This window comes from Phycomyces blakesleeanus, assembly GCF_001638985.1.
Source record: "Phycomyces blakesleeanus NRRL 1555(-) unplaced genomic scaffold PHYBLscaffold_1, whole genome shotgun sequence".
NCBI lineage: Eukaryota > Fungi > Mucoromycota > Mucoromycetes > Mucorales > Phycomycetaceae > Phycomyces > Phycomyces blakesleeanus.
This window is the reverse complement of record NW_017265134.1, coordinates 1,487,447-1,509,796: the sequence shown is the minus strand read 5'-3', so window position 1 is coordinate 1,509,796 and position 22,350 is coordinate 1,487,447. Positions and strand designations below refer to the sequence as shown.

Genomic DNA, 22,350 nt, shown 5'->3' with positions numbered 1-22,350 from the left:
GCCACAGCCTTGACTAGAGAGGTATTTTCGCCTGTATTGTTTGGCAAAACACCCCATTCACTCAGCATTTGCTTGGTTAACTTGTCCAGACTTTTGTCTGTAACATCCCAAAGTGTAGCTACAACTGTTGAACTGGTTTGGTTTTATGATTTTTTTTTGAAACAGAATAATAATAATAACAACAATTTACAAGGTTTTAATTAGTAAGTAAAGAAAACTCAATATTATATAAATTTAACTCACCTTCCACCTAACAGATAATTAAGCACATAACCATCAGGGTCATATTCTTTCTTTCTATCTAGAGAACCACTGCTGCACCCCATTAAAAGAGCTACTGCACATCTAGGAAGGTTCCTAATGCGTTGACCACGTATGAATGATTGTCCTGCGCTATGTCCGAAATACCTACATAACCATATATATATATATTATTATTTTTTTCAAAAAGAAAAGGTTAATTAGATTTGCCATTGAATATACATATATCTACATCTATATATATGTGCGTTTGTAGATATTAAGGCAACATACATAAACAGGTCTCTGGTCTTTAAAGCTCTTTCTAATTCTTGTTCCATTGGTCGTTCTTCTACCAGTCCGTCCCATCCAAACATACTAATAAGCAAGTCAAATATAATTATACAATTGTATTAGTAACTCACATTAATAACAATAACAAATAAAGAAAAAATAAAGACTTAAAATCTTCTTTTACACATACCTCTGGAACGTATTTTCAAATTCACTTTGGGTATGTTTCAAGTCTCCCGAAGGATTCAAGACATAGTATGTATTCGAAGTATTGACTCCCAGTTCTGACCAACCTTCCTCTGCCCCTGAAAGGTGTCGGTTGGCCGTGACCCGATCACGCAAAAGAGCAAGGGATGGCAGACGCGAAACTGCACGCGACCGAAGTATTGGCATACTTTCGAATGGGAATTGGTTGGTATATGCATCGAGGATAAGGATTATGTGTTCGTCTGCAAGTTCTTTCAAAGGATCCACACCAGTCCGCTTACTGGCTGTGTAGTATTTTGTGATCATTGCTATGATTTTGTTCTTTAGCTAAAATAATATTTTATTTTATTTGATTTTGTTTGATTTGTTAGCATTTTCAAATTTATCTTCTTCTTTTTCTTTTACTTACAATGCTTACATCCATAGATGTATACTTGATAACTGCGCCTTGGTTCTCATAATCACCCAGCAATAGTTGCATCACATCTTCTACATCTTTTTCTTGTGGTGTTGGACCCAATCTCAATATCATTCGGCAGACAGATGCCTCGATGTCCAATGTTTCGCACACAGCTGTAGACCCAACACCCTGAGATTTACGAGCCACTTCATAAACTGCCTTGATAAGAGCTTCTTTGAATTTTTTAAATTCTACTTCACTGTTTTGATGTGCACCACATAGTAAACCCTGGTGTATATCAAAGGAGAAAAATAAATAAATAAACTATGGTTTCTTTCATGACAAGCACATAACCTCTTGGTTTTACTATTATTTACCTTGAAGCCTCCAAACCATTCATTTTCTATGCGTTCCAATAAGCACCGAATCCGTTCGTCCAATAAAGTGCGTTCAGACCACCATGCATTCACCTGTGTTTTGGTACTCCGTTCGTTCCGTACAAATATCGTCTCATCGCTCTTTTCGATAATGTCCTTGAGTTCTAGACTTGCTTCTTCAAAAGACAGGGCGAGTTCGGGTTGAGACCTACTAGTTGGTTTGCTGATCCGTAACCGAGAGAGTGGAACCTTAACGATAAGAGGGTGTTCGTGTGCTTTCAGTTGAGCTACATAAAGTGCGTTTGTGGCTGGATCTAGATTGATCGAAACAGCTGTCCAATGCGGAGGTAAGATGTCGACAAAGTTGGTTTGGAATGCAGTGTCTTCAAGGTTGAGTTCATGATCATAAAATTGCTGCTGTGCACTCAAATAGTCCGCAAGTGAGGTAATTGCTGATGTGGAGGATAATGTAGGATCGACAGTACAAGTGTTACCATGTGTGCTGTTTCTACGGCGTCGTTTCAGGGGGAGCGCAGGCGTAGTTCGATCAGCAGGCCAATGTGGCTCACTTGGTTCATTTGTTTCCCTGAGGCCCTGAAGTTTGACGCCCAGGCACAATTTCATTTCACGGCGTAACTTGAGACCTTTGGACATTTCTATTACACGGATGGGTACAAATCAAAACAAATAAAAAAAAAACAAAAAGGATTGAAGGAAGGTTAGATTATATATGTAAATACTTTTCACTAAAACAACGAAACAAAACAGCATCTTTAACAAAATATTTACCAAAGGTGTAGGAGCTTTGACCAGTTTCATTTTTTAAGCGTTTCTTATTTTCGGAAAGGCATCCTTTGAGGAACATCAAGGGCCCAGCACACTCATACATAGAACGAAGTGCTCCAAGGCTGCCAACATTAAGGTTTTTGTGATGAGATTCAATCACCTTTTCCAAGTACGACTTGAGCATATCACGAATTTGATTGATAGGCTGGTTCTTAACAGGCTTCTCACTGTAAACCTGCTGTGCCATTGATCTTTTTGATACCGAAGAAACAGCTTGAACTAGGTACAAATAAATAAAACGTTTTCCAGTAATCAATAGACGTTGATAATAATAACATCAACAAAAGCAACAGCAAAATTTATCTTATTATTTTACCTTTTCTAGGTGTGAATCCAGAGTTAGGTAAAGCAAGTACTAATATTGAATAAAGAGATAGTTTTATTAAACATATATACAAAAACTCATTCTTGCACATGGTACTTTTTTTTACAACTTACTTCTTGATAGTATATTGGTAGCAATGTCCTCAGAAACTTTCTTGTCAACAAGAGCCTTCCACACTTTTGTTAAGGCAGAGTCCAGCTCACACTACAGCCAAGTTATTAATTTCATTTCAATCTTACAGAATAATTGCAGCTACAATAAAAGGATTAAGAGCTCGATTATATTTATTTACCTTTTCCGTTACCATAACCTTGTCTTTTTCAAGTTTATCCAGTGAATCAAGGATACTTTCTAAGTTTACATCTTGTTCAAGACTAGCTAGCTCTATTGTATATATATATATCCAATTATATGAATACACAAATATTAATCATAATATTCGCATATGTAACCCTGAATATCTCTCTCTATTTTGTATACCTTTGTGAATTGTATTGAGTCCGTCTTTATTGAACAATGGGATGCATTCAAATTCTACACAACCAAATAGGTAAGCACAAGTCCGCGTACAGTGCATACATAGTTCTTTTTCTCTTTCTGTTTATACCTTTGTGGCCTTTCTTCAAGTTTATTATTTTAAAATGCTCTTCGTGGATCGTGTCTCTGAAATAGTTAAGTTAGTATAGTCAATATCTTGATTGGTTTCCTTAACAATAAGCACAGCTACTTACGGTTCTACCAACTTTTCAAGGTTAACAATAAATTCTCGGTCTGTCAATTCACAGACTGTTTGGTTGGCCATTGCATATGCACTCATCGAATCATCTATATTTGTTTCAGCATTCGACATTGCATATCCCACCATCATCTGTAGGTCTAATTTATGTTTCAAATAAGGGTCTTCCTATAATCAACCCAACCACCAACCAACCACAAAGGACGAATCCACTAATTAGTATTCTCATGTTATAAATCATGTATAAACTTTTTCGTTGTCTTTGTCAAGAAAAAAGAAAGTACCTCTACATTGAGAAGCCCGGCAGCTTTTTCAATAAACTGTCGGTTGTCCTCAAATGTGCCGCATCGAATGTGAAATTCAGTGAGTCCCAAAGAGAATTTGTAACTCATGGCTTCGGAGCCAATCTGTTCGCCTAACAGTTGACCCTGTTGCAAGAAATACAGTGCCTCTCTCCATGAACCATGTTTTCCATGGATATTACCGAGATGTAAAAGGCAAACTCCCATCCTCTAATTGATACAATTGGATATATATATATATATATATATATATATATAAGGGGTCAATATCAGCAATTAAGGTCATTCTTATGTGTTTAGGTGTGGGTGTAAAACCTAACAAACCTGTGCAATACACCATTCAGATTCTTTAAAAGCAATATCAGCAGCAGACATGACAGACCCTGTCGTATGGCGGGCAGCTGAACTGTCATCGCCAAATGGATCTTCCACTTGATTACTATTAGGACAAGCACGCTGGGCTGCTTCGAGCTTGAATGTGTTTGCGCATTTGCTCAATATTCTAAACGCATCCATGGCATCCAGAATGGCGTGTTCAAGTGTATCCTATTAAAATCATCTTTTTTTTTAAAAAAAAAACAAAGAAGCAGAAATGATAACCGAAATAGTATGCAAAACTAGATTCTCAAGAAGAAAGAATAAAAGTTACTTGTAAACTTACCATATGAGATTCAATAAAAGAATGAATATAGTAAGCATCTGCCAATTCAAGAGTTTTTGCGATCTGAAGACGACCGTTTCGCAGAGGTTGAGCAGTTGATAGACTTGTTGTTGCTTTCCATGATTTCTTGGCCAGATCAAAAGCAACCTTACTATACAAAAATTATATATGTATATTAGCGTTTATCGTATATAAATAATCAAAGTTTTCTTTCGTGATACCTTTCTTTGTATCGACCTATCTGTGCTTTGTGGTAGGCAAAATACATATGGTATGTTGTAATGGACGTTGGATTGCATTGTGGGCTTTTAACCATTTCCTGTGTTGATGCAAACTCGATGGATGCCTTTCCAGAATATCCCATATCACTCCATGTACGTCCCAATGTAGCTGACAATAGCACGGTATCTATTCAATAAAAACAAGACATGTATATATATATATATATGAATACATTAGTATGAGGTTTATTATTTAATTGTTTGGTTTTTAGGCGTAGTATACTACTTTACCAGAGATGTCTTCAGTGGTCGATGAACGCAGTCCATTTGCTAGTTTTTGGAGTAGACAAAGCACATTTGCCCGAAAGACCAGCTGGTAGTTCAATGAAAAGGTATTTGAAAGCATTTGAAGATGCGAATAAAGACGATCCACATTATCAATACAGCGATGGATTCCCTTTACATCATCAGGCAAAGTATCACCTACAGCAAAGTAAATAAATATTATAGTGTATCTATATATTCATTATTTATTTATTTATTTATTACCTTTACTCTTTGGCTGAATATCTTTCAATAGTTTACCCCATTGACTAATACATGGCTCATAAGCGTAAGGCGGGTCCTCTCCCATCTCATAGCTACATATCGCAATCCAAGAATCAGCCATTGCCATATAATGGCGTCTATAATGGAGTAAATTGGAATCTTCTCCGTAGGTCTATTGGTATTTGTATGGGTATGTGTGTGTGTGTGTGTATGTGTGTGTAAAATGAGTCTTTATATAATTTCAAAACATCAAAACAAAACAAAAACAACAAGACAAAAAGGATATATATATATATATATTATATGTATATATGAACATTTATCTAAGCTCACCTTGGATTGAAGTAACTTAGAAGCCTCGAACGCACACTCAATAGCAGAAGATAGTTCGGATTTACCTAATGAATGCTTCATACGTTCGAGTTGTACTTTTTCAAGAAGTACTCTAACAAAACACGTTCTCGAATATTAGTTTGTCTGATTTATATTTGTATACAGACCCACCAAGCAGCCAGCCAACCAACAAATCGCGACTTTATTCTTTCTTTATTTTACCTGGTTCTGCGAATTGGACAAGTTTCTGGATTATACATAGACAGTAGAATCTTAAAAACATGTTCTTGCAGCAAACTCACATCCCTCTTCACCATCAATTGCTGCAAGATTGCTAGCTCACATTCATAGACAATGCACGACTCTAAGGATGTGAGCTGAGACAAGTTGAGGGCTTTGGATGCAAGCTGGACATCAAGCATATTCATATCCACAGCCGAGCATCGCAGAAACCTGTCCATGGTTTTTGGGATCAGTGGGTTCTTGTAGGCAATAGTTGAGATTGAGGTAGAAGAAGCTTGACTGACAAAGTTTTTTATGCTTGAAGTAGGAAAACGCATGAGAGCCTGTCTAAAGGCCTGTGCAGCTTGCTATATATATAGAATATTAATTAACACGATGTTATTATTATTGTTGTTGTTGCTTGTTTGTTTGATTTTTTTATGTTTTAATAATTGAATACATTACCTCATACTGACCACTCTTTTGACAGCAGACGCCCAAAGTATCATAACGCTTACACAATTGAAATGCATCGGTATCGGTTGGTTTCTTTTCTTGTTGTTTTTCGAGAAGAGTACACGATTTGCGCATAGGATATATAGCTTCTTCGTAGAGTTGGCGAGTAGCAAAGTCGATACCAATATCACGGTACCCTAATGAAGTCCAGTAAAGACCGGCTATATACTTGTAGTCTAAGCATAGATCCTCGGCCTTTTTAAGGTAAATATAAACTCGTTGAGCTGTCTCGATATCCTTGTGGATCAACATGTGCATCTTTGCCAATAACACCATCGTATCAACAAATGAAAGATATATTTTCTCAGGAACCACCGGCGGGCGTTTATCCGACTAGATAAGAACACAGAGCAGTTATTGATAATAAAAGAGCATTAGATGACCAGACCAAGTTGCTTTATAGAAATGTTTATCGTCCGTGCATGTGTGTAGATCTGTTTGTGATATACTTACTTCAACCCATTTTACACTACGAATAAGAAATTTGCTGGCTTGTTCTAACATTGTCATCATGGGAGGAAATCCTTGGCGCCATCCTTCTAAGCCCAAAACCGACCGTGTCTGGGTCCGTGGCAAGGAGATACTTGGACCTCCCGGAGAAGAAAATGATGAAGGTGGTGGCATTGATGATTCCGTTTTGGATGTCTTTTGTTTTTTGACATAATCAAAGAATTTTTGGCAGCTTTGCTGAAAATGGTCGATGTTTTTGCAAAGGCTTCCAAGCGCACGAGAATCGTAGGGTCCATTTGGTTTCGGACACGTTAGCAAAGGTTTGATGTAGCTAATCGCATTTTCGAAAGCAAGAGTTATATCTATTATGATGATTAGATAAATCAAAGTTATGTTAGTTTAGGGTAGATGAGAGAGAAAGAGGGAATGAAGAGTGTACTATCGAATGACGCACATTGTTCGTTTTGGAGTATACGGTCAATGGTTGCTGAGAGCATAGCTAACTCTGCGGATGCCCCATAAGCCATCTTAAAAAAATGGGATTTATTGGATTGCTTGAGAGCTCCATTGAGTGGTTTTAACATTGATTGAAAGGCTGTATATTCTGCCTTGTGATCATTAGACTATAGGTAACAGAGAGAGAGAAAAAGTCAAGGTGGGGTTAAATTTTATGTAGAGTTCTTATACAAATATCTCTTTTGTTTTATACCTTTCGAGCAAGATAACCATAATATTCTGTCAGAATAAAGTACGAATTCACTTCAGCATCATCCTTGACATTAAGAGATATTTCAGGCACAAAATCAGCATAGAAAGCTAAAAGAATACTGTAATAATCTTTGACAATATATGCAACAAAGATTGGATCAATAAGTATCTAAATCAAAGAATAATTCCTATATTTCTTCCTTTATATATATAGATACTTTTATACTTTTATAGAAACTAACAAGTAGTCATATCATCTTACTTTGCTTAGAGGATTTCTCAAGGCTGATACTCGAGCGTAACATATAGTCGCATATGGAGGCAATTGGCATATTTCCAGTACGTGCTGATGCTTTCCAAGAATACGCCTGAAGACGATATATTATCAGATTAGAATCTTTAATGGATGGATCGACTATCTTTGAAGCACGCAGTAGAATCTTGTGAAGAGCATCAGATTGTTTTTTGGCGACTTCTGGTTCAACGGTTGATAAATGTTGAATCCACTCAAATACATTTCCTGGTTGAGCCAGTAAATCGGGTAAATACTATATGAAACAAGTTGTTGATTTTCTATAAATTAGTTTCGTTCACAATAATGTCAATAATAATAATAAGAAATTAAAGAAGTATAAATCTAAAGTATTGCTATTTTCTTTAAAGAAAAAAGAACAAACAAACAGACAGAAAGATGTGTAATTTTACTATCCTTACTTTTAATAAGGATCCTTGCCGAATATTACACCATACGCGGATAAAACTCAACTGATAGGCAAGAATCAACAGAATCATGCTGGTTTCACTTATTCCAGTATCCAGGGGGAATGTCATTTCTCCGTACAATTGTACCATGGATTGATCTGGTATTTGATCTGAATATCGATCCAAGGCACCAAATGATACTGGCGGCGGTTTAGATGAAGAATCTTGTCTACGCTGATTTGGTGAAGATACAGTTAAACCACTCTTGCCCTGTTGTTGTTGACCGGATTTTTGGGTAGTCTTTCCTACCAGCAATGGTCTTGCAAATTGATCCAACACATTTCGTAGTTTGCGAAGTTCATCCAAAGCCCATCCATACTTTATGTTTGGTATATAAGCATATAATGTAAATATGTTTTTTTTTCAGTATTCATTATCGATAAAGAAATATATATATAATTTATATATCTTATGAAATTGATCAATTTTTTTTTGTTCTTGCTCTATTTCTCTATATCTATTTCTTTACTTCTCCATATTATCTATTTTGTGTGTGTGTATGTATTTCTGATTTTGATTTTGATTTTGATTATTTACTTATTTTTACCTCTCCAATGGTAATCATTTTTCCAATCAAATTTGACAAGGATTTTTCTAGATCCAAAGGTTTTAGCGATGAGCAGTTTCCCATGCATCGTAATGCTGCAATCGCATAAAGACAAGTATCAATCAAACAATTCACAGCAGCAGTACGATCGTCGACTGGCATTGATTTCGCAGCATCGAGAGTCTTTAGATTCTGATTGACAATTTGAATAGCGATTGGTGAAATATCATTGGACAGCTTCATGAACTCATGGCGCGTTGGTTGTGCTGCTCTACAAAGAGATTCCGGGCGACTGGGGTCAGGTTTAAAAGGATCGAGAATGAGGGTTCGCATGGTTGCTGTCAGTTTAGAATCGCAACATTTTAGGTCTTTTAGTTGCGCCAAGAGGCGTTCGTATGCTGCTGTCATGTTAATAAGAGAAACTAAAGAGAGCTAAAATAATAATAATTATAATAAAAAGGGTGGGGATGGGGATATAATAAAGAAAAGAAAAAAGAAAAAGAAAGAAAGGAAAAGAAAGACTGGCTGGGTGGTTTTATGCGCTGTCTACTGCGTCGAGTGTTTTATGAAGGACGTGACAGGTTTTTATAGTGATAATGAAGTTGATACCAGCCATTTATTCAAAAGAACGTAAAATATTAGATAAAAATATTTCAAATAACTGGTTACAAGTTATGATACAGTGTACGGACATATATACATATACATATGCATTTGTTTATTAATTCATCTATTGGTTTAGGTCGCTTTTATTAGTGTTATCTTTTTGTTCTACTGTAAAGTTATTTGTATATTTAGGTAATGTATATTCATTGGTAAAGCTGGACATGGTTTTTTAATGACACCAGCCTTGCTAAGAGCCATCATATTTTATGGCATGTTCTTAATTTTCAAAGCATATAAAGCAATTGATGGTATTTCTAGGGACATACATTTAATTACTTTTAGCGCCAAATGTTTATAAAATGGCTTATTTGAAAAGGATATACTATGAGATCAAAAAGGCATTTGTGTATCTCAGAATATACTCACTAATGAAAGAGAGAGAGAAGTATATATATATATATACATTGCTTGTTTATATGGAGTTGTGACAGGCTCAGTTTTATCAAGATTCTCTAAATGAATAGGATAAAAAAGGATAATACAATATTTGTTTGAGAGTTATATGGGTTATTTGGTGTTTATGGTCGCATTTACATTAAGATATATTGCTTTAACAGCTTAATTATCAGCCCAAAAAAAAACTATATATTCAATTCACCTTCAAAGAAGGTATAGCCTTCATGTAGTGAGAAAACCAACTTAATATATTACAATCAAAATACAGAAACAACTGGTTTAATATATATTATTTCTACTTATAAAATACATTTGGAAACAATCATAGAAGAACTGGCAAGAAAAAAAATGCTAAATTGTGTAGGTCGTGTAAGATTCTATAAGATTATTTTCTTCTCTTAATCGAGGTATATTAATGCTGATACTCCAAGACAACAGTAGAATACTTTGAATACTGAGAGAGGTATTTTTTGAAGGTTGTTAATTTATGAATATAAAATCAAAAGTGTACAGTTGAAAGCTTATAAAGCTGCCAAGTTTAAATATTGAATTGGTAATAAAAGCATCCTAACATTAATTCAACAATAAATAACTTCTTGGGAAGTCAAATTAACTATAGGTTTTGTAGGTGACCGAAAAATAAGCTGGCAAGTTTCATACATATTGAGGTGTAATAAATTTGATTCAATAAACTTGATTAGATACACTTATTTTTTTTTATCTTATGGTATGGATTGGTAATGGGTTATGTTTATCATCCTTTATTTCATTAAACACATTTCTAGTTTTCATGGCAGTTGGGTTTTTTTATCTTATTATACAAAGTCATACAATTTAATGCTCTTCTTCACTATCTTCTTCGCTATCTTCCTTTTTTTCATCCTCATCTTCCTCTCCACTCTCGACTTCTTCTTCTTCTTCTTCTTCTTCGTCATCTTCATCATCATCTTCCTCTTCGTCATCTTCCTCTTCTTCATTTTCACTTTCAATATCAAGCATTTCAATATCACTTTCCTCGGCTGAGCTCATCAAATCATCTTCATTTACACTATCTTCAGCCTCATTGTCTGAGTCTTCTTCAACATAGACATTTAATGGCATATGTGCCTCTTCGGCCTGCTTATTGTCCACTGCATGCCGTGACCGGGTATCAATTTGGCTTTGAACCATATCGAGGCGACCACGTAATGAAAGCAGTTTTGGGAAAACACCAACACGAGAATCAAGTGCCTGATAAAATCCGGAAAGTTTGTTGACAAGATCAGGTACAGTCATCAAATAAGCAGTGTGGAGAGTCAGGACAGCGTTAATCCAGATTAACATATTTCGTCCTCTGTTTGGTTTTTCTTGGAATCTGCTGATCAACTGAAACAGGAGCGGGATCACATGGTTAGCAGGTAGGCGTTGAACGGTACGATGGACAATGTCGATACGGGTGTGGCTCAAACAAGCCTCGAGGAGCTGAACATCGTTGGAGTGTAGTGCCTGAATAAGGACGTTTTGAAGCGTACCAGCAGAGGGTGCTACGATCTTACGTGTGGTGGTCTTTTTGGGTCTAGTAGTTGTCTGTTCTTCCTCGACGTTCATCTGCTGTAATTTCTGTTCAATCGAAGGTTCCTCGGTGTTATCCAAAGAAACTTCCTCAATTGTATTTTTGGCTGATGCTTCATTAGAAACATGCATCTTAGGACCACGAACGGAAAAATCTGTATTGCCAACAACCATGACAGAGGCTTCGTCGTATGTTTTTCGGGTTGTTTTCTATTACAACAGTCAATATTTTCTCTAGTTTCAACCAGAAGTCCAATCACATTCAATTTTCTATATATATATTTGGCTTACCAAGTTATTAGCTGCAATAGATGCATCTTCCATTAAGAAATTGTTGATAACTTGTCGGCTCAGAACAATATCGTCCAACAAAGCACCGGTCTCCTCATTTACATAGGGAACCACCTCAAATACGGGCTTTATGCTTGATCCTCGTGCAATCATTACAGATTTTCCATTAGCGTCTGATACATAACGAGCAGCAATAATAGGGATGATGACATCTTCTTTTTGGCTCGAGACGACCTTAATATTAGCGTCTGCTGGTCTAGTCATAGATCTAATGGTCTTTCGTCGAGGACCACTTGAAGCAGATGCTGATGTGGGTGAATCTGCGTTTTGCCAGATGCCAACTATACCATCTTCAGATACTGCAAGGACAGAGGTCTCTGTTTCTGAAAAGTCTATGTGTGCTACGTTGTTTTCGAGTGTCAAGGAGGTCAAGTTGTTGGTATTATCGTTTTTCAATTGTGCGTCCCAAACGTTTACGTAGCGATCGTCTTCTGCGCTTGATACCAGTACATCGTCTTGGTGAGAAAATGCGAGTTGAGTGACACCACTGGCATGTCCAGTGTATTTCTACAGTTTCATTTTGTTTTTAAGTTCATCAAATCTCTTTTGCGTTGATAGTTCTCGTTTACATACACACCTGCAAAGGTACAATCATAAAAAAAAATCAGATATTTACCTTCAACACCTTCATGGAAGCCAAATCCCACAAGCTGATAGTGTGTCCTGCTGTAGCAAGTCTAGTTTCGTCGTGACTTAATTTCAATTTACGTGCGTTCTTCACATCTGCTTTCCATTTTCTAAAGCAAAATAGAATCACAAAGTGGTTATTAACGACTGTGTAAACTTTTTTTCTTCTTTTTTTTTTTAAACAAAAAAGTCTAAATTAAAGTGAATTTAGCCGGTATGCGACTTACTTTACTTCCTTCTCCTGTTCAATATCCCATTCTACTATGTAGTTATCTTCTGCCAATGAATATCCCTTTGTACCATTCTTGTTGAGAATAAAATCGAGAATGGCCATGGTGTGTGCTCCAGCAAGACGTTTGACAATAGCACCATGAATAAGAGAGTATATCACGACTGTACCATTATTAGTGCCGAGCGCAACAACTTTGTTTAAATTTGCCAATCCTCTTCTTCTCTTATTAGCTTTGGATTCAGTGGTCTGGTCCGAGGGGTTAAGCAATTAATTACAGGCAACGTGATGTTATCCCTTTATTACTTATGCTTACCTGTCCCAAGTCGCCATCGTCTCTTACATGTCCCCATGTTAAGCTGGTAAATTTCTCTTTTTTATCACCAGTGTGGTCGTTGTTAACTGTGCCGGATCGTACATTAAAAATTCGAAGACGGTGGCGATCGATGCCATGCGTAACCAAAGCAAAGTGATCGGCTGTAGGACTTGTGTCAAAACCAGTGAGAAGAATTCCTGCTGAGGCTGCGGCAGCTGTGGAAGTAGTGGTGACAGAAGTGTCTGGATTTGGCTTAAATGTAGGTTTACCCATTATACTCAAGGCAAGTTGTAAATGATCAGCTTTTTTTTTCTTGTACTGAAATCTGCCAAAGCTCTTGAGGTCCATCAAAAAAAAAGTTTAGAAGAAGGCCGTCACGGATGTGACGGTTTCGAACTTCTTGAACAGTAGGAATCAGCACAATTTCATCGATATAAATGAAGCTCAGAGAGATAATAGTGATGTCTGATAGATCCAACATATCACTTGTGGTTAAAGAAGTGATATATGTTATTGAATAAACTTTTTCTTTTTATTTGAATACGTTATCTTTTGGGATTTTTAATTTAATTGGCTGTCAAAATACTTTTAACAAATTTGAGTGTTGATGGTTTGTTCGTTTGTTACCTTTTTTCTTCTTCCCAGTACAATAATGTACTGTTCTTTTTGGTTGTACTTGATTCAGTTTTCTTTGGAAATGAGGCTTACAGTATTAATAACAGTAAGATTAATAAAATGTGCGTATCAAACATATTAAAGAGAACATGGCGCAATATTTTACGAGTGGATATTTGATAAATATTTTGTGAAATCAATAATTATTTATATGTTATAAAGAAGAGGTACTGATTGAGATAATACATTCTAATTAAATGATATCAGGAATCTTTGATATATATATATGTGTGTGTGTGTGTGTGTGTGCTGTGTATTTGTTTGTCTGTAAATGTATTAGTAGCAAATACAAAATACATTTGCTATATTATAACTTATAGTTTTTCTTTCTGTAGCTGTTGTACTACGTAATCCTTCAAATTGAATGAAGGTAGTATCATGTTTTACTATGCCAAGTTAGAGACGAATTGGTTTTGTAAATGCTGGTTTATTAGTTGGTTTATTAATTGAACAACGGCAAATATACTGATTATATTACAATAAGTTTGTGCTGAATATATATGATTACGAAGCAAAGGGAATAATCTTTAGAGCTTTTCGATAGCAGCATCAATCTTTGGAATAAGATCTTTGAGAATCTTATATTGGGCAAGAGGAAGGCAGATGCCTTTTCCGTGTTTAGTTTCGCCAGATTTATCCGTGTAGAACTCACGGATGTCTACAAATGCACCTCCTTTAGGGAATGCTTTGACGGTGATCTTACGCTTGGATGATAGCTCAAATACTGCTCCACTTTCATCAGGTGTCGAAGAACCTTTGGATTTTTCTTTTGATTCTTTTTCCGCCTTTTTGGGTTTTTTGGAAGAAGGTTCCTAATAGATAAGGCCAGGTATAAATAATCCTTTCTTGTTCAAACAATTTTAATAGTAATACTCACTTCTTCACTATCTTCATCCTCAGAAACTACTCTCTTGGTAGGCTTGAAGTCCTCGTCATCACTGTCTTCAATGTATTTATTTGTCTTGACCATATTTTATAAAGTGAAGTAAAAGAGAAGGAAAAAAAAAACTTTTTTTTTTGCTCCACGACCTTTGTAGTGTACACGCCATTGTCAGCATGAACTTGTGACTGTGTTGGACTTTTTGAAATTCAAGCGCTAAATATTTTTTAGTATTCTTGCTCGGTTTTCAATGGTGACTCATGCACCGCATTAGTTCTTTATAATATTCAAGATTGACTTTATAACAAAGATCATCCCGAAAAAAAATAGTTTATGGATACTTATAGACGAGAGCTCATGTTCTGCAAAAAAATCAAATGTTTCTGGTTAATGATGTACTGTTAATGTACCCAATCATTCAAAGACAAACCCCCCAAAAAGATGACTTCCTGACACATATTACGCATTATATGTATATAAAATCACTTTAAATAACACGTTGATGTAGATAATTATTCTATTTTTGAAGGTTGAAATAAACCGATTGAACAATTAAATATTACGTAAATATCAAGAAAAACTACAGTCTAGATTAAAATAAGCGTCTTAACCATTTGCATTAAGCCAATATTGCTTATTTCATATACATATATAATCATCGAGCCTTGGAATAGTATTATGACTCTTACTATCATACAGCACTATAATAAGGGCCCACTAAAGGATATGTTTTTTATAATTAAAATATTCTAATTCAAATCAACCATTTCCTGGTTTATCGGTAAATCAAAAGGCTAAATTTGTGAAATATAGCCAATTTATATTGATGGTGTCGATAGCGTATGATATCTAAATGTGGTGGATATAGCCTTAGTATAATACCCCGCAGCAACTCTATTCCATTTAGCAGCATAGTCATGGGTGTGTCCGATGAGGAAGAAAATGGTCCATTGAGACCTTTGATAGCCAATCAAAACAACAAGGAAATCATAACAAGACAACAATCAAATATTACTCCCCAAGTGAAAAAATCAAATGCTACAATTGTACTAGAAAAAGAGGCCCACAAAAAGAAGCTAAAGATGCTTCTTACACATCTTCAACAATTGGAAGCCAAGATTGCGCAAACAACAGAAGCAGCAAAAAGACTTCCGTTCTTTAATGATCCCTCGGGTCGTCTAGAAGAGGAGCAATCTACAAGGCGCTCGGCTGATTCTCGTAGCCGTGTAAATCCACAGAGCCTGACCGATTTAGATATTACCAAAGCAGCCGCCCTCTGGCGCCAAAAGATTGATCTTCACCTTCAATTAGCTGATTGTTACCTCAAACTAATCCAACTCGATTATAACTTTGCCGAAAAAAAGGGCCTTGAAAGCCTTTGTTGGAAACGTATATATTCTCTTGTCGAACAATTTCGACATGCTCTCAAGGCACGAGCCGAACGATTAGCACAAACTAACAAATCAGCTCAATCGGAAACAAATGTTGCCCCTGTAGTCACAGAAACTGGAATGACCCTAATGTCGTTTTCTGATGATGATGAAGAACAAGTGAATCCCCTGGAACACTTGAGGAGAAAAGAAATGTCAATGATTCACCATTACCTACGCGATTTTTTGGACAAGGCTGATTTCTTTTATCAACGTCTATCATTGCTGTTGAGAACTTTTGACCGAGAAGATAATGGTGACGAGCGAAAAGAAAGCCGTTTCCAGGCCTGGGGACAGTCCAGACGTCTTAAGTGGTACAGATGTGTACCAATCCGAGGTGATTTGGCAAGGTACCGATGGGCTTATGCGGCAGGTATTGGGGATGATAGCAAGAGTCAGACTGTTTCGCGTGAGAAAGCTCGTGAAGATGCTTGGAGATGGTATGCACTCGGGTCTTGGCTTATGCCTGCCACTGGAAAACTTTATTTCCACCTATCATTGCTAGTCGGCGACAATAGTCAAACAGCCCGCAAAGAAGTCAACGTGTTAAACGAGATGCACAAACTCTATTTCAGTACACGGAGCCTTATGGTCCGCCGCAACGGATTCTTGAACGCTCGCGAAGGAGTAGTAGTTTTATTTGAAAATAACCGTCGATGGTTTACAAAGCATCTTGAAACTGTGCAATCTACGCAGCGCAATAGCCGACAAAGACCTCGAAAAAATGATACACGACGCAACTTAAGAGAGGTATTGCCAAGACAAGAATCGGAAGCAATGAGGAGTGAAGGAATTGCAGGAATGTTTGTTCGTCTTCATGGAATGCTTTTTACCAAAATCGGATTGGATCAATTTCCCCAAGTGAAGAGACGATTTTTTGATGCATTATTCCCTACTGATATACCACGAGAGGACCGCGTCCTTGTTAAATCCGGAGAAATGACCAAAGATGGACTTCAGAGACCAAACAGCCGGACCCTGAGTGGAGAAGAAATGTTTTGGTTCGAGATGGCTATCATATGTATATCTTCACTTCATAGCTACGATTATTCTTCCTCCAAACTGTCTAAGCTTATTTTGCTGAATACTAGACGGCTTTATGGTCAAGACTCTAAAGAGAATGACACATCGGTCGTACCGAGTGGGCCTTCTAGCCAGGCATCAGGCGATACTTATGACTCTTTGGTAGAGGATCTCAGGGAAAGCGTAATATTTGCGAGCAGTATTGACCTCATATGCCAAATCGCCATCGAACTATTCAGACGCTTTTTGGATGAAAATATGGCAGATGCATGTACACCAAGCCTTCCTCCACTACCAAATGTTCCGCAAAGCTTGCATGAAAACGATGGTTTTGTGTTTGGAACATCTCAGACGGTGGAGGAGGATATGACATCAATTGAAGAGTCTGTAAAAGAGCCATGGTTGCTTTATATCGAACTATTACTTCATTGGATGGTTGTAAACTGCATGTGTGCAAAACCTCCTTCGTCTCCATATGATTTGCCAAATAACCAGGTTAGTCTGTGGGAAGCCATTGTGGGGCCAATTGTGCCCGATCTTATTGAGAAATCGAAGCAAGGTCCTGAAATGCGGAATGGGATTCAATCAAGTATCTCCCCTGCATTTTGGCCGCTTTTGCTTGAGTTCCTCAATAAACTTCTGGCATCACTTCCAGAAGAACACAAATACGATTTGGTCAATAAGTACGTTATGGAAGACGATAAAGAAACCGAGTCCGAAGGCAAAGGAGTAGACGCTGCAGTCAAGGCCGAGTTAGCTTTCTCTCGCCTGATTGTTAAGGTGCTTGGAGATCGTCCTACACTACCAGAAGAATCGCATATACTTGGGTTGGGTTGGGTTGATGGTGTGACGAGCCGATTGATGAAGACTATGCCGGATATAGACGAACTAACGAAAGACGAATCAACAAAAGACAACGAATGGAATGTTGAAGATCGTGTTTTGTATCGCAAAATAAAAGTGCTTGAATACAGCTTCGCGTTGGCAAAGGTAACCCGCTACACAATAGCAATTAGAAGAAATAGAAGAAAAATAGAAGTTTATTTCTAACAAAGATATTTTTCTTACTATTCTGATAGCAAATGTCCCATATTTTTGAATATGACCCCGTATATGAAAAGTTTACTCCTGCGAAATACGAAAGATATGAAACTGAGTTAGAGGAAAGCTTAGAAGCGGAATATCCACCTTTAACTACAGAGTCTAATACTGGGATGGATCAAATGGTTTCTTTCAAGGCTGTAATGGCAGAAATGGATGATGCTGTATTACTATCTAATGAAACCGATCCATTGGATGAAGATGACGACGACCCGATTGTTACCCAGCTGAAGAAGCGTCGCGAACAGCTCCAAACATTATTAGTTGCTGCTAATGAGCAGAAGCGTTACGGTTATCGAAAGCTTCCCACTCAAGTTAAAGAACGGGAGGCGCGCATGAATCATTTGAGAGAAAATGTTATTCCTGGGAAGACAGTTCTTATTCTGGATACCAATTGCTTTATCGGACATTTGGAGAACATCAAGAACCTGTTTGCGGCCAATAAATGGTTAATCGTTGTCCCTCTTGTTGGTAAGTGAAAATGACACTAAGAAAATTCTTGTGGTTTAAGAGAAAAAAAAACTTACTGCATATTTTGTTAAAGTTGTTACTGAACTGGATGGAATATCAAGCAACGCTGCTCCACTTGGCACTGTTGCTATGAATGCACTCAAACTTATTGAAGAAACCCTGGCTAAAAAACAGCGAGTAAATGGATTGCGTGTCCAGACATCCCACAACAATTTTATGTACGACATATCTATTCGATCCGAACAGTTTGTATTTGGTGAAACAGATAAGAATCTCGATGATCTTGTTCTGTCATCCTGTCTTTGGTGGACAAGACAACCAGAGCGTGTGTCTTCTCAGGGCAGCGTCGCCGCATGTCTTGTTACAGGAGATCGTAACTTGAGTGTAAAAGCACGGGCAAGAGATGTCGAGGTGGTACCTGTCTCTGTAGTTATGCAGTTGACTCCCAAATAATGGAAAGAGACGGGCATGAAAGCGATTTTTTTTTTCAAGTGATAACATAGTACTGACCAACACTCCATATGAACTGTTGTGGAATAGCTAGACACTCTCTTAAGGCTCTTTTTATGAAGACGATATGTGTCGACCTAAAAGAGCTTTCTTAAGCTCGTGTTCGATGCCTTGTGCCCCTTTATAGGAGGCATTAAGTCAAGGTCACTCATCAGACCGATTTTATAAACAGCCATAACTTATGTATAACCCAAATAGCCTATTGAAAACAGCACACATACATCCATTTAATGTACACAAGAATTAAGTTGATTTTTCTTTTAAAAAGAATCAAGATAAATGACAATGTCTTTTTTAAAAAAAAAGTTGAAAGAAATAGATAGAAGTAAAATAGATTTTTGACAGGTTACAGTTGATAGGTGATGTTTTCACTTATTTTGAATATGCACACATAATGAATTGATTTTATATCTACGTTAGAATCCAATTTCATTGTTACAAAGTATTTGATTTATTGGAGAGTATATATATAAATATATTATGTGGCTATAAAATATTAGACAACCTTATAAAGTATAAAATACGTGTAAGTCTATTGTTCTTAAGATAATTCTTGAAAATCAAAATTCTAAATTGCCCAATAGATATGCGTGTATCTGGCCAGAAACGACAAGATAATAATAATTGACGACTATTCACTAATGGCTTTAAACCTATTTTGAGACTTCGCAATTCTTTGAAACATTTTTCATGATAAGAATAATATGCATACTGTAGGAATGCAACCCTTTCTTTATCTATTTATTTTATCGATCTTTGTCTCCCATATCTTTGTCAGTCGGCTGTCCCGTATATCAATTGTGTTACCTGTAGCACAAAGAGCATTACATACACGTGACAGTGATCAGCGTGACGTTTGAAATTGTGCAAATGCATGTATACGCCATCCTTGATTCTTCCTTCTGGTTTCACATTAGACCTTTCTCATTACCATCGAGATCAAAGTATATTTAAAAATGACAGGCTCATTATCAGATAACTCGCAAAAAAGATCATCATATATTGACCAAATTGGATTACAAGAGACAAAAGCAACAATACAGGCAGAATGTAAGAATGCCAGTTTGGAATCGAATTTGGTTTTTATTGTTTGTTACTCAATATTACCAGCAAAGCGAAGAATAGAAGGACTACGCCAGAATATTGAGTTTGCTTGTACTTCTTTGAGAGCACATGGAAATATGCAAATCAATCAGTTACTCCCGTCTGTACGACAACTGACGATGGACGAATTCTGTAATAGATATGGGGCAGATACGCTGACTTTCTTGGAAGAACAAACACGAAAACGAAGAGGAGAAGATGTGCATAATATTCTCCAAAAGAGGTAGTGTGATTTTGAATAAAAAAACATAAAAAGAAAAAGAAAAAATTAACCTAGTATTCTCATAGGTCGCTTGGACCTAGTGTAGAAAAAAAGGATAATTCAAAACTTGCACCTAAAGTAGATTCACCGCGGATTGCAAAGGAAAGAGATAATCCTCCAGTTACTCGGTCAGGGCAAGCCCAATCTTTCTTACGTAGCAATAACTCGCGGTCATTTGACACAAAGCTTCAAGAGGTGAGCTTATTTTTATTTATTCTTTGGAATAGAGTTGTACTGTCTAATGATCTAGAATAAAAAAATATGAAAAATATGAAAAAAAAAGAGTAAGACGACAAAACATGTACAGTCACAGTCAAAGGTGAAGCCAAAGTCAAAAACAAGATCCCAACAGCAACAACAACAGCAGCAGCAACAATCACAGCCGCAAAGACAAAAATCCAGGGAAGTTGAGAGCAACCAGGGAGAAAATACAGGAAATTTGAAGGATATTTCTGGTACTAGAAGTAGCCCTGGAAAGCAGCTTAAATATGATGAACAACAACCTGAGGTTGATTGCGGGCCTCTATTTGTACATTTCAAGAGAGAGAAACACCCAAAAATCACTCTTCGGTTGAATTCTCAACAAGAAGCCAGTGAGTTTAGTCCATTTGAGATTAGCGCACCTACAGAGATTTTTGAGAAACTCGGTGACCAACAGCGTCGCCGTATTGTTGATCAAATTCAAGATATCCAAGACCAGCTCGAATCATTAAAGCAACAGTTGAAGTGATAAAATGTCTGATATGTGTACAATGTGAACTTGAAAGTGTATGCAAGTCTGAAGTTTCTGTCACTGTAATTCATATTACTATTATTATTGTTTTTGCTTGTATATGTACACTGTATATCTTTATGGTATAGACACCATAAAGTTTAAAACATATACATTGTATGAGAGAGTTAAAGATATTGTACTCTTCTTATAGAAGCTAGGAATTATGAGAAATATAGGATACTTGTATATACATAAGCATAGTTTCTACCTTTATGTTTATTTAGTTTCGGTATTAATAAAATGTACCTTTTTTTTCTTAGTATAGATATTAGCAGCTATAATTTTTTTTGGTACGCCTTGTGTATCATTTGTAAAGACAAGCTTCGCAAGTGTGGAAAAACTTTTGTCTTGTTAGAATGATTTTTTTTCTTATTTTGTTTTGAGACATTCCCTAGGTTGAGTGCAAAGACTGGTCGTTATGTACAAAACCAATTCTTTATATGTATTTAACCTGTGCAGATAGAAAATAATTGTCATTCGATTCTGTTAAAATGGTTTGTAGTATTGCTGATTGCTATGCACCAGAGACCAAATACTATTATTTTTATACTTAAACGGCTATATAATTATGCCAGCATTTTTGTTTTTGTTTAAGATTTGTCTATTGACTGAAAAGCATTCTATTTTTAATTTTGCGCCACAAGAAAGAAAAAAGTCTAGAATTATTCACGATAATAATATGTTTGTTCTATATGCTTTTTTTAAAATCTTAAATAAATATACGAGATGGAAGGGGTACCATATTTTGTACCTTTATATGAATACTGCTCGCTTGCTTGACTGATTGACTGATTTGGCGTTGTACCCTTCTCAAGGAGCCCATTTTTTGTTCTTCTTGTCTCTTTTACTTACTAATCTATTTATATACCTACACACACATCTGTACATAATGCAAGGGCACAGTTTGTTCCTAAAGTATGTGAGTACCGTACATTATAGTACTTTTCTTTTTGTTCTCCTATAAAAAGAAATGTTAAGCTTACACATACAATGCCTTGATATCAGAAAGCATTTAATTATTATTTATTAAGAAATAATGTAGACTTTAGGCGTAGTAACAAAACGTACACCCTGGTAAAATAAGTAAATGAAATATTTTAGATCGATTGACAAGAAATTAGTTGGACATTAGGTTGGTTACACACAAGTATTAACCCAAAAAATAGTAAAATAAATAATAATAATTTCAAACTTATTTAAAAATAGGAATGTACAAATACAAATGCGTATCTATATAAATATTTATTATAAATATTCAGTGGCGTTTCTTTGTTGCTTATTTTATTA

At 36.3% G+C, this 22,350-nt stretch overlaps 4 protein-coding genes across 4 annotated transcripts; 2 read left to right on the top strand and 2 right to left on the bottom strand.

The window, feature by feature from the left end:
* Positions 1–71: 71 nt before the first annotated feature.
* On the bottom strand, positions 72–407 carry PHYBLDRAFT_103298 (hypothetical protein; the record flags this gene model as incomplete). Its single annotated transcript, XM_018427761.1, has 2 exons — positions 72–132; positions 244–407. Coding segments are annotated over 2 exons (225 nt in total), but the record flags the coding sequence as incomplete, so codon positions are not given.
* Positions 408–13,916: 13,509 nt separating this feature from the next.
* PHYBLDRAFT_184431 (ssDNA-binding transcriptional regulator) lies at positions 13,917–14,488 on the bottom strand. Its single transcript, XM_018438933.1, has 2 exons — positions 14,385–14,488; positions 13,917–14,319 (listed from the first exon to the last, which is right to left on the bottom strand). Exons 1-2 carry the CDS (start codon positions 14,475–14,477, stop codon positions 14,035–14,037), a joined length of 378 nt encoding a protein of 125 aa, XP_018298770.1. The 5' UTR covers positions 14,478–14,488; the 3' UTR covers positions 13,917–14,034.
* An 816-nt stretch (positions 14,489–15,304) lies between these two features.
* On the top strand, positions 15,305–19,135 carry PHYBLDRAFT_184430 (hypothetical protein; the record flags this gene model as incomplete). Its single annotated transcript, XM_018438932.1, has 3 exons — positions 15,305–17,830; positions 17,920–18,412; positions 18,486–19,135. The coding sequence occupies 3 exons, from the start codon at positions 15,305–15,307 to the stop codon at positions 18,863–18,865; spliced, it is 3,399 nt and encodes a 1,132-aa protein (XP_018298769.1). The 3' UTR covers positions 18,866–19,135.
* A 743-nt stretch (positions 19,136–19,878) lies between these two features.
* PHYBLDRAFT_61778 (hypothetical protein) lies at positions 19,879–21,018 on the top strand (the record flags this gene model as incomplete). The annotated part of the gene is made up of 3 exons (XM_018440854.1): positions 19,879–20,249; positions 20,315–20,483; positions 20,572–21,018. The coding sequence occupies 3 exons, from the start codon at positions 19,879–19,881 to the stop codon at positions 21,016–21,018; spliced, it is 987 nt and encodes a 328-aa protein (XP_018298768.1).
* Positions 21,019–22,350: the final 1,332 nt, after the last annotated feature.

Bases quoted from the DNA above. Each gene is read 5' to 3' on its own strand.
- PHYBLDRAFT_184431 (XM_018438933.1), bottom strand. From the start codon at position 14,477: ATGGTCAAGACAAATAAATACATTGAAGACAGTGATGACGAGGACTTC. The intron at 14,320-14,384 runs GTGAGTATTACT...CTTATCTATTAG, and splicing joins AGGATGAAGATAGTGAAGAA to GAACCTTCTTCCAAAAAACC.